At 35.6% G+C, this 11831-nt stretch overlaps 1 protein-coding gene and 1 pseudogene across 1 annotated transcript in view; one reads left to right on the top strand and one right to left on the bottom strand.

Annotated features, from left to right (window-relative positions):
- The window catches only part of LOC107062209 (sugar carrier protein C-like), a 5074-nt pseudogene extending 3488 nt beyond the window's left edge, over positions 1–1586 (bottom strand).
- A 3215-nt stretch (positions 1587–4801) lies between these two features.
- The window catches only part of LOC102598870 (ankyrin repeat domain-containing protein 13C-like), a 20114-nt gene continuing 13084 nt past the window's right edge, over positions 4802–11831 (top strand). Inside the window, exons 1-2 of the mRNA XM_015312569.1 lie at positions 4802–5071; positions 5167–6961. Of these exons, the coding sequence (XP_015168055.1) occupies positions 5366–6961 (1596 nt within the window). The 5' untranslated portion in view covers positions 4802–5071; positions 5167–5365. The remainder of the gene's footprint in view (positions 5072–5166; positions 6962–11831) is intronic.

The raw sequence follows: 11831 nt of genomic DNA, 5'->3' as shown, positions 1-11831 counted from the left end.
AAATTAAGTTTGTTTTTAAAAAATATTTTCAATTTCAAAAATTATTTTCTATTCTAGTAAAAATAAAAGATATTTCTCAAAAACATTTTTCATTCATAAATCAAACACTAAAAATCTTTTCCGAAAAATATTTTCTACTCACCAACCAAACATGAGAAAATAAGTCAAAAATCTACTTATTTTCCAAGAAAATATTTTCTAGGAAAAACATTTTCCTTCATACCAAACACACCCTTAGTGTTACTTAAATCCCGTACAATTTGATTACATATGTATTATTCTTAAATGTTCTATTTTACATTGAACTTTCTCCCTTAGTTTTTGTGCAAATCACTATATCCTTGTGTAGAAAACGGATCGCTGCAAAATATTTATATACCCAAATTATGTAATATAGAGGTCATGTTTTTGTTAAAGAAGCAAAAATACTAAGAAAGAAAAAGATGATAGCTACTCAATATAATTGCTTACTGAGTTGCAACAGTCAATATATCAAGCTACGATAGTAAAATTTGCTTGAAAAAATTAATTTAGATAAATATTGAAACTCTAATAGTAGTCGTGTTATGTTTGCTATTATACATAGATTTTTTGGATTTCGAAGATTATCCAAAATTCATGTTTTTCATTCTTACCGCTGAAGTTGAATTGACAACTAGGGGTCAATTTTTTTTTCTGTGTGTTGCCATCTGCATTCCCAAATGACTGCAATTTTTATAGTTACTGGATAGTTGATATTTGTCATTTTCACTTCAGACTAGACTATTGGAGTTGCAAAATTCTCAACAAAAATTAGAATATTTAATTGAAAATGTTGGGTCGGGCACATGTCGGGCGTCTTTACTAGTGTATATATATATATATGCATGACAATAATTGTATAAAAATGACTTGAATAAAGCCTTTAAATTTATTCAAAATAAAATTTAATTGCAACTTACAAGTTACAATTTACAGTTATTAGAGGAGTAACTAATCTACGCAACCATCTTCTAGGAAGGTTTCTGTTTCAACTAGTTCTCGTATGTAAATCTAATATTTGTATTGCCCAATAAAACTATTTTCTAACTCTCGTATCAATTCAATGGAAACATCTTCCGAAACTGGCAAAGATGCTTGAAACTCTTGTGCCTCTAATTCATTGCCACTATTAGATCCAATTATTGAATCTAAGAAAGTTTTTATTGGGCAGTTAACATTGGAAAATTATAATCTCTTCTCTCGGTGTAGAAACAATCTCTAAATAAAACTGATGTCTCCAAGCTTTCTTGTACCAATAAATATCTATGATCTCCAATTTGAAATCTTGTCGCACTGAAAGCAACCTTTGAAGCAACTGATGAAGCTTGAATAGCTAGAACTTCACAAACCATTTTGCTAAGATTTGAAAATGTGCTACCACGTTTTCTCCACCTGTCTAATATTTGTATGTTACCTTGTTCGTCGGTAACCGATTTCAATCCGTGATTAAGATATTCTTCAAGATTATCATGGTTAATAGAATCAAAACCTCGCATATAATTATCAATATAATCACTATTGTTAACATTAGAAGTTTGAGCAACATCTCCTTCATTATTTTCCATAAATCTATATTTATCATATAAAATTTTGATTTGCACTTTTATGCTAGACTTACGAAATTTTAAATTTGAAACTTTTTCGGTAAAATTTCTTAATTTTTCATAATTTTTTTCAACAAGTGTTTGTGCACCTCGTAATTTATATTGAGGGTTAAATAAATCGCAGTTAAATAAATTTGAGGAATAGGAAAAAAAAAATTAAAACTTTTCTATCGTAACTTCAATTGACGGTCAAAATTTTTCAATTTTTTGTATTGAACAAATTGAATTGAAATAGCATAAATATTTAATAAGACTGATGAAATAGTAGGTTAATAAACTCTAGAAAACATTTTTGTAGCCTGATAAAAAAGTTTTAAAAAATTCAATAGTTGTTTAATTTCATTCCAATCTTCTTCACAAATTTTATCTAGTGGATCAACATTATGGGCATTAAAAATCATTTGTATGATTTTTTGATAATCATGAGCAACCGAGCATTTCATAAAAAGAATTTCACCTAGTTTTAACATGTTTGAATGGTGAAAGATCACATAGTGCACAACGCTCGTCAAATTTCCTAATATTAGAAGCTCTATGAGCATAAAATATCTATAGAACAACATACAATCAAATAATGCAATACCATCTTGTACAAATAAATTAAATATATGTGCAACACATCTAACATGAAAATAGTTAGTATCAATTGGACATAGTCTAGTCTTTAACATACTAGCAACGTTAATATTATTAGAGGCATTATCTAATGCGATACTCATCACTTTATCACAAATCATATAAAATCTAAAATACTTAAAACAATTGAAGCTATATAAGCACCCGATTTTTTTCTCTACACATTGTTTATAACTTAAGATTCTGTTTTGCAAATTTCAATTATGATCAATCCAATGTGTTGTAACAATTAAATAATCATGTCCATTAATACTACGACCCACATCAGAAGTTATATACACTTTACAATCTAATATTCTAAATAAGTAACGAAGATATTGACAATGTTTACCTTGAAAATCAAAACCATCATTTTTAACTATATTTCTTGCAATACCTTTAAAAGAAGGATTATAAGTTTGTTGAATATATTCAATAAAACCAGGATGTGAAGGAAAACTAAAAGGCAAACCACAAACATCAACCATCTTAGCTAAATTTTCATGATCTCTTTCTTTATTATATTTACGTTGTGTAATTGGACTACCGGGGTAAGACGTATCCAATATTCCTTGAACCATGTTAGAACCCTCTACCGATTCATTTACATCAACGTCAACATTTTCACCTTTCTTTTTTTATCGGCAAAAGCTTTAGTCGTCTTAAAGATAGCAAATGTCTATTTAAACCCCCCATCCCACCTTGACCTCTATCGTGTCTATGTACAAATGGTTGTTTATACGTATTACAACTAGCAATAGGAGTTTATAGTATCTATAGTCATAAATTGCTACACAACATAAGTTTTAAGGCGTTCATACTTCACATTTTCCCTTGCAGGAGGTACAAGGGGAGGGGGCAAGGAGTTGTCTAGTAGGTGTAGGTGTATCATCCAAACTAGAGCTTCGGTTGCCGGACTGGTAGGTGTAGGTGCATCATCCAATTCATCTTCTTCCAAATCAACTTCTACATCTTCATTTAAATCTTCATCAAAATTAGGCTTGCCATAACGTCGTTCTATAATTTTATGATCAATTTCAGTATTTGCATCTATATTAAAATGAGGAATGAAAGTAGTATCATCAACATAAGTAGAATCATTTGTATTAAATCTAACTTTAGGCATTGATTTAGAAGAAGAACCACCACATTTACTTTTATTTTTTTCTTTACTACTTTTTTTTTGAAAAATTAAATATACTAGAAATAGCGTTTGTTACTTTTTCTTATCAGTATATTTTTTATTAGAACTTATATTTTAATAAAATGTGAAATGTAATATAAAAATAATAATAACACAAAAAATAATTACATAAAATTTAATAAATTAAGAGATGAAACAAATGTATCAAATGTCTGCGTAAATAGTAGACAGTTATAACCAATACTTGGCACTTGAAGCTTGCTCCAAAAATATTGTTGTAAATTGTGACTTGTAACTTGATTACTTAATAACAATAAAATAAAATATAAATAAACTGAAAAATAAATATTATGATATTAACTGAAATATAAATATTTTGATATTAATTGAGAATTTGAGATCAGTAGAATCAAGAATCAAGAATTCAAGAATGAACAAAATATAGATGAGAGAGTAGATAATTTGTGAGAAATAGTGAGGGATAAAGAGGTATTTAAAATGTAAAAAGTGGACTAAAATGTATTCTATGAAACTTTGGGGTTAAAATAAAAGTTTAAAGGACAGAGGGGTTATAGGGGTGAAAAAGGTTGATATAGCAGTTGGGAAGGTGTGTGTGGGGGAGGGGGGGGGGGACTAGCCGTTGCCCCAACGTTCTGGTATTTAAAATGTAAAAAGTGGACTAAAATGTATTCTATGAAACTTTGGGGTTAAAATAAAAGTTTAAAGGACAGAGGGGTTATAGGGGTGAAAAAGGTTGATATAGCAGTTGGGAAGGTGTGTGTGGGGGAGGGGGGGGGGCTACTAGCCGTTGCCCCAACGTTCTCTAACGGCTAAGTTTAAAATAGAAATAATTTAAAATCGATCCCGTGAGATCCGATCGGTTCAATCGGGACAAATTAGGTCGGGTTGAGCAGGACAAAACTGCGCGTCCCATCCCATCCCGCGTCCCCCCCACTCCTATACCCCCATCCCACATTGCCCATCGGGACCAACAGTTTAGGACTCAAACTGGTACCGACCCAGGCTGGGCCATCCCAGACCCCTTGTCAGCCCTAATCATACCTATCCAATAATGAAATATAGATTATGACTGACTCACTATCCACTTAATTTTGGATCATTATCATTAAGTAGGAGAGATGACCGAATGGTTCAAGGCGTAGCATTGGAATCGTACAAGTGCGCGTCGAGTCCATGCGAAGGGTTTGGTTAAGATATGCCAAATTCCACCAAGTATACAAATGAAATCTAACCATACATGTCCTCAGATTATATCATCTAAATCGTCTACACTGACAATCCACCCTTCCCCTCCGAAAGGGAATTTTAATAAATAACCAAATATGATACTCGGGATTAGGGTAAAGTGGTAATATTTCTTACAAAAATTTTAACTTGTGATTTGAGCAAAGGGATAATCATTGAGTCCTCCTCCTGCATGCAGTTCCATTGTTTAGGTTGGTGCAGAAAAAAAGATTGAAAAATGGGGGTGAGTAAGGTAGTTTGGTAAAAATATAAGAAAATGGAAAGAGGAAAGAGGAGTAGTAGGAGGCAGAGTAGATGGTGAAGGGAGAGAGAGGGTAGGGAGGAAGAATGTGCTATACATGTACACAGAAACCCTCTTCAGATCTCAACCCAACCCTTTCTCTCTCGCCAACCCTTTTCTTTCATTGCTTCAATTTTTCCGGTAAGGTATCTTCTTTCTCATTTGGGGTATTATGCTTTTCAATTTTTGCCAGATCGATCGATGATGCTGTTTCGTTTTCCTATTCTCTTCATAAGATTTGAGCTTGCTGTATACTGGACGATCTCCACCGGCATTGTCTTGCAATGTCGTAATTGGTACAATATTTGCCTTTCGTATCTAGAGATTTCTTGTTTTGATTCAGATTTTTTTTCTAAAGAAAAAGATGGGTGAATTCTAGTTTGTAAGTGAGATTATCTTGGAAGGCAACAGACCAGATTTCAAGAAACCTTTTCAATGGAAGATTGGTCCAAGTATGTTCATAGTCCAGCTCATTTGGCAGTAGCTAAGCGAGACTATCCCACTTTGAAAGAGATTGTTGATTGCCTGCCTTGTCTTGCCAAGGCAGGTGAAGTGAACACTGAGGCAGAGTCTGTGGCTGCTGAGATCGATGCGGATGCTGTTTCTGCAGTAATTGATAGGCGAGATGTTCCTGGCCGTGAAACTCCTTTGCACCTTGCTGTTCGCTTGAGGGACCCAATCTGTGCAGAGATTTTGATGTCTGCAGGTGCTGATTGGAGTCTTCAGAATGAGAATGGTTGGAGTGCTCTTCAAGAAGCAGTGTGTACCAGGGAGGAAAACATTGCTATGATTATTGCTCGCCACTATCAGCCTCTTGCTTGGGCCAAGTGGTGTCGTAGACTTCCTAGGATTGTCGCCTCAGCTGCTCGTATTCGTGACTTCTATATGGAGATAACCTTTCACTTTGAGAGCTCTGTAATTCCATTCATCGGTCGAATTGCTCCATCAGACACGTATCGCATTTGGAAATGGGGTTCTAATCTTCGTGCCGATATGACACTTGCAGGATTTGATGGGTTCCGCATTCAACGTTCTGATCAAACTTTCCTCTTTCTTGGAGAGGGGTATTCATCAGAAACTAGTAGCATATCCTTACCTCCAGGTTCTTTAATTGTCCTTGCTCATAAGGAGAAGGAGATCACAAATGCATTAGAGGGAGCTGGTGTGCAACCATCAGAAGCTGAAGTAGCCCATGAAGTTGCTTTGATGTCTCAAACAAATATGTATAGGCCAGGAATTGATGTTACTCAGGCTGAGCTTGTTCCTCACTTAAATTGGAGGAGACAGGAGAGGACAGAGATGGTTGGTACATGGAAGGCAAATGTGTATGATATGCTTCATGTGATGGTTAGTGTAAAATCAAGGCGTGTTCCCGGTGCCATGACTGATGAAGAGCTCTTTTCAATGAATGATGATGGCAAATTGACAAACTGTGGTGAACATGACGATTATAATGGTGTATTAACAGCTGAAGAGAGAATGCAATTAGATTCTGCATTTCGAACGGGTAATTCAGATGGACTTGGTGATGATGAGGAGCTTGAGGTTCAGGATTGCCATGACAACTCTAGTGGAGGTTCATTTAGAAGTTGTGAATCCAATGGTGTCCCTAAAGAGAAGAAGAGTTGGTTTGGTTGGAACAAGAAAAATTCTAAAGGAACTGGTGATGATTTAGAGAATTCAAAGATTGTGAAAAGGTTCTCAAAGTTGGCCCCAGATAATACCAAGCAGAAATCCCATGACACTCATAGATCATCATCTGAAGTTCAAGGGGAAGATACTGAAGATGTTAAACGGAGCAAAGATAAGAACGGCAAGAAGAAAAAGAAAAAAGGGCCTCTGGGTGAGTCTAAGAGTGAAAGTGAGTACAAAAAAGGTTTAAGACCTATTTTATGGTTGACACCTGACTTCCCACTGAAAACAGAAGAGCTTTTGCCATTACTAGACATATTAGCCAACAAGGTTAAAGCTATTAGAAGGTTGAGGGAGCTTTTGACTACTAAGCTACCCCCTGACACATTTCCAGTCAAGGTACATGATACTTTTTTCTATTATGTTCTCTTCTCTCTTGCTTCTTGCTCTTTCTCCTTAGTCTTTATTTTACTGGTAATATATTCTGAACTTTCTTTAGCATGTGGCTAGCTTATGCTTTTGTCAGAGGCACTCGAGGAAGGGTGGGATCTTTAATATCTCAATTCTCTCGTAGAATGCACGCTGCATGCATCCACCATGAACCTACCAATGTTGTTACATCTGTGTTCCAAAGAAGGATCACATGACTGGTGGAACAAAATACGAACCCTGTTATTTCCCTCTTTAGAGTTTTGTTCCATGTGTATTAGATGTGTTTGAACATGAACTCGAAGTTATGATTGAAACCATTGATTTGGGTAGAGGTTGATTTGAAGTTGTAGTTTTCTCATAAACATGAAAACCCCACAATTTGTGAAAATTATTGGAACTTCCCCAACTCTTATACAATCTTACCTAATGAGAAAACCATAATTCATAAATAAGGTATCATAATATCCTATAACGCCTCATTAATAAATTGTATACTTTCATGTTCCTTTTATAAATAAATGCTTGCTATTACAGGCTTTCAAATACACAATTTTACAAAGATCCACTGGTCCAAAAAATCATCAATAGTAGTAACTAGTTGTTCTTTAATATAGTCCTTTCAAATGGTATGAACAATCTCTTCATGTCGAGCACGGGTCTTTTTTTAAATTAAAATAATGGGTCAAATTTTAAATTACAAAGAAATTGAAACAACAAATTTGAGTTGTAATTCTACCTTTAAGGCAAATTTGAAATCAAAATTTTAAGTTGGTGTTGAAGTTTTGCTCAAAATGTCATAAACAAACACGAATTTGAAATCAAAATTTCAAATTTGAAGTCTAAATTGCATGTCGGAACACCTCCTTATCTTGTTTGTTCCTTTGTATGACATAAGCACTGTTGCTGGTGACATGTTATCTCAACCTTTTGTTACTTTAGTCACCCAATGATATGCACATTAGAGTGATCAGGACTTGGGGCTGTGTCATATATATATGGGTGATTTACACAAATAGAATCTTTCTGTGCCACCATTTAAATATTTTTAAGAGAAGTCCTGGAAAAATAGCCTTCGCAGCAGAATGTAGAAGCACGCTCCTGGTGGTTGCCAGGATTGCAAAGCAAAATCTTTGTGATCGCCAGGATTGGCCAAGACTTTCCTTAACAACAAGTTATCATTATTCGTCAAAATTTCTGGTCAAATTCCGACGGATCACCAGAATGATGACCACAAATTTTGACAAATTGCTTGAATTGGTTATAAAATCCTGATGGGTCATCATAACTTGCTGGGTATATTTCACTAAGTTTTTGCTTCAAAAGTTGTCCAAGTCAATTCTAGTCAAATCTGATTTTTATATACAATATTCTAACACCAATCTCAATGGTTTGGTTCAACCTAAACCTTCAAAAATCAATTGATCCACTGTCTTCTAAAAACTTTTTTTTTTTTTGATAACCGAGAAATCCGTCAGTGACCCGCCCTTTGGACCAATCATAGCCTTCTAAACTCGGTGGATAATGGGCCCGCCCCTCTACCCTTCTAAAATATTTTTTTTCATGCTCAACAAAGACCAACAATGGTGTTTTTCAATTTTCTCCAACCAAACCAATGCAACTCATTGAGGATAGCCAATATAAGCTTAGTGGAAACTTATCACATCAATTCCAACCAAAAATAAGCAATGGGAGGAGAAATGAGTAGAAGAAGGGAAAAGGGAGAAGGAGGAGAGATTCTGGCCAAAAGTTAAAAGTTAAACGCCGCTTCTTAAAAAGTCTATCCCGTGTAAATTCTTGTATATAGAAGAAAATATTGTGGATATTCTTTAAAGTTCAACTAAATTAACTTTTTTTTTTACTGTTAGTAAGATTCCTTTGTGATTTCTGTCTTTATGTTGGTGTGACAGTAGGGTTGAAGTATAACAAGGTCAAAGGTGAAGTGAATTTTGGGGAGTTTAACTTAAAGGCTGAGTTAAGAGATTGTTCTGTATGGTGGAGACTTTTGTACCGTTGGCTTTTTCCTTATCTATCTTTAACCTCCTCTCCTTTTTCTTGACTTGTTTCATACGCTCTTTTCTTGATTCTATTTAGGTGAAAACAGAAAAACTATATGGCTAGTCATACTGAGGTCTTGATGAAATGGAATTATCTCCAATTATTTTTTTGTGTAATTCAAGTATATCACATTATAAGTACACCAAGTTGGACTCCTAGTGAATTTTGGTTTGATGGTAAAGAAACAGAGTGTTCGTTAGATGCATGTCTCAAGTTCGAACCTCACTACATACAAAAGCCTGGTTAAGTGAAGGGTAGTTTGGCGAGGCCATTTTTCATGGATTTCAAACAATGGGTCAGTTGGTCCTCTACTATTTCCCAGTTATAAAAAAAAATGTACACCAAGTTGGTGTTAAATTATTTACATTTTGGTTTTGTGAGAACCACAATCATCCAACGAATTACAACTATCTATACTATACGAGACTCACTCTTCTTACCAAATGTATAAATGACACAAGCATGATTTTTTTGATATTCTGGAGGGTCTAAGCAAAATGCTAGAGCAGGCCAGAGAACAACAATGGATTAAGGGCTTCAAAGTAGGGTCAGACACGGGGAACCCAGTCACTATTCACTTGTATGCTGATGACAACCTAATCTTCTGTGAGGTGGAAGAATCACAAGCTAGATATTTAAATCTAACACTCTCTCCATTTGAAGCTCTATCAGGATTACATGTCAATGTCCTGGAAAGCATTATATATCCTGTTAATCATGAGTCAAACATAGAGGAACTCTCAGACATCTTGGTTTGTAGCATTGGGACATTCCCTACTACTTACTTAGGTCTTCCTTTGGGGGCGAAATTCAAGAATTGTTAAGTATGGACTGGAATTATAGAGAAGTTTGAAAAGAGATTAGCTTCCTGGCAATTACATTACTTATCCATAGGCGGAAGGCTAACTCTTATCAACACTGTTCTTGAATGCCTACCATCATACTATATGTCTATGTTTCCCATCCCTGATAAGGTTTTAAAGCAATTAGATAAAATCAGGAGGAAGTTCAAGCGATGTTTTGATAGATTCAGTCTTGCAAACCACAGATCCAAAGTCGCAAATCTTGATTAGGGACGGGATGGAGAAGGGGGTAGAAGAAGTTGCATGCAGTACACTAGAGCAGAGATTAGTGTCCTCCATTGAAGAATGGGAGGTTGAAGAGGCTGAGCCATTGTGCACACAACAACATCTAACTACAGAAAAAGAGAAAGAGATGTCTGTTTGGGTAAAACAAAATCTGATCAGACTGGGAAATTACTGGGTGCCGACTTCCAAGGCCATGAACAAGAAGCTTTGGAACTTCCATTACAGGTGGATAGTGCCAGACAAGCCAGACATAAGGATGCTGCAGTGGTTTGTAAGAAGACAAGGTTCAAAGGTTCTAAAGAATTGAAAAGTTTAGTAGCATTTGATGTGAAATTCAAGAGTGGTGGGGGTAGAGAAAAGGGGAGAAATTTCCTTACCATTTCATGATGCAATTCAAACTAGTATCATGGAATGTAAGGGGTTTGAATAATAGAGATAAGAGGAGGGTTATCAAGAACATTATGGGGGACCGGAAAGCTGACATCATTTGTCTACAAGAAACCAAATTGCAGGGGGATATCACTGAGTTGGTAAGGCAGATTTGGGGGGATAGGTGGGTCAAAATGGCATGTTTGGAGGCGAGTGGGACAAGAGGAGGGATAATGATGTGGGATAGTAGAATATGGAAGGGGGAGGTACTAGAGACAGGGACATACTCTCACCTGTAAATTTGAATCATAATTGCAGGACTTTTCCTGCCACATTACAGGAGTTTATGCACCCAATTGCTATGTGGAAAGAAGACTAGTATGGGAAGAAATTGTCTCTATTGGAGGATTAATAGAAGGTCCATGGGCAATATGTGGGGATTTCAATGTGGCAAGATATGCTTCAGAAAAGAAAATTGTACTAGAAGAACATTAGGAATGAGAGAGTTTTCTGATTTGATTGAGGATTTGAATCTAAATGATCTCCAATTGGAAAATGCTAAGTTCACTTGGTTTAAAGGGGACAACCATCAAATAGCTTCAAGAATTGACAGGTATCTCAAGAATGGGATGATGTTTTTAGTAATCTGAAACAGTATACCACGCAGAGAATAATGTCAGATCACTCCCCAGTCACACTTCAAGGTGGTTCTTGGAAGAAGAACAAAGGTTATTTTAAATTTGAGAATTGGTGGTTAAGAACGGATAGTTTCACAGATAGAATTAGGAAGTTGTGGGACTCTTTCGATTACATTGGGAGACCTGACTGCATCCTGGCATCTAAATTAAAAGCTTTGAAACATAAATTGAAGGAATGGAACAGAAGTGAGCAAGGAAGTCTTGGCCAACAGAGAAAGAATGTTCTTGAAAAGCTGGCTGTTGTGGAAAATATTGCCACTGATAGAGCATTGACAGAAGATGAAGCAACGGAAAAGGCAACTTTACTTATGAACTGGAGGGTTTAATAAAAAATGAAGAGATTTACTGGAGACAAAGGTCAAGATCTGTTTGGTTAAAGGAAGGGGACAAGAATACCAAGTTCTTCCACAAAATGGCTAATGCACACGAGGTATAACAACATAGATCAACTGCTCATTCAGGGGAATATAGTCCAAGATCCAGAACGGATCCAAGGGGAAATAGTGGAGTTCTACCAGAAACTTTACTCAGAAAATGTTCAATGGAGACCCGACAACAATTTCTTAAACTGTCCAAGGCTAACAGGGGAGGAAATAGAGGACCTAGAAAGAAATTTTGATGAGGAGG

This window comes from Solanum tuberosum, unplaced genomic scaffold (genome assembly GCF_000226075.1).
Source record: "Solanum tuberosum cultivar DM 1-3 516 R44 unplaced genomic scaffold, SolTub_3.0 scf00209, whole genome shotgun sequence".
NCBI lineage: Eukaryota > Viridiplantae > Streptophyta > Magnoliopsida > Solanales > Solanaceae > Solanum > Solanum tuberosum.
The sequence above is the reverse complement of the archived record's forward strand: the minus strand, read 5'-3'. Positions and strand labels throughout refer to the sequence as shown.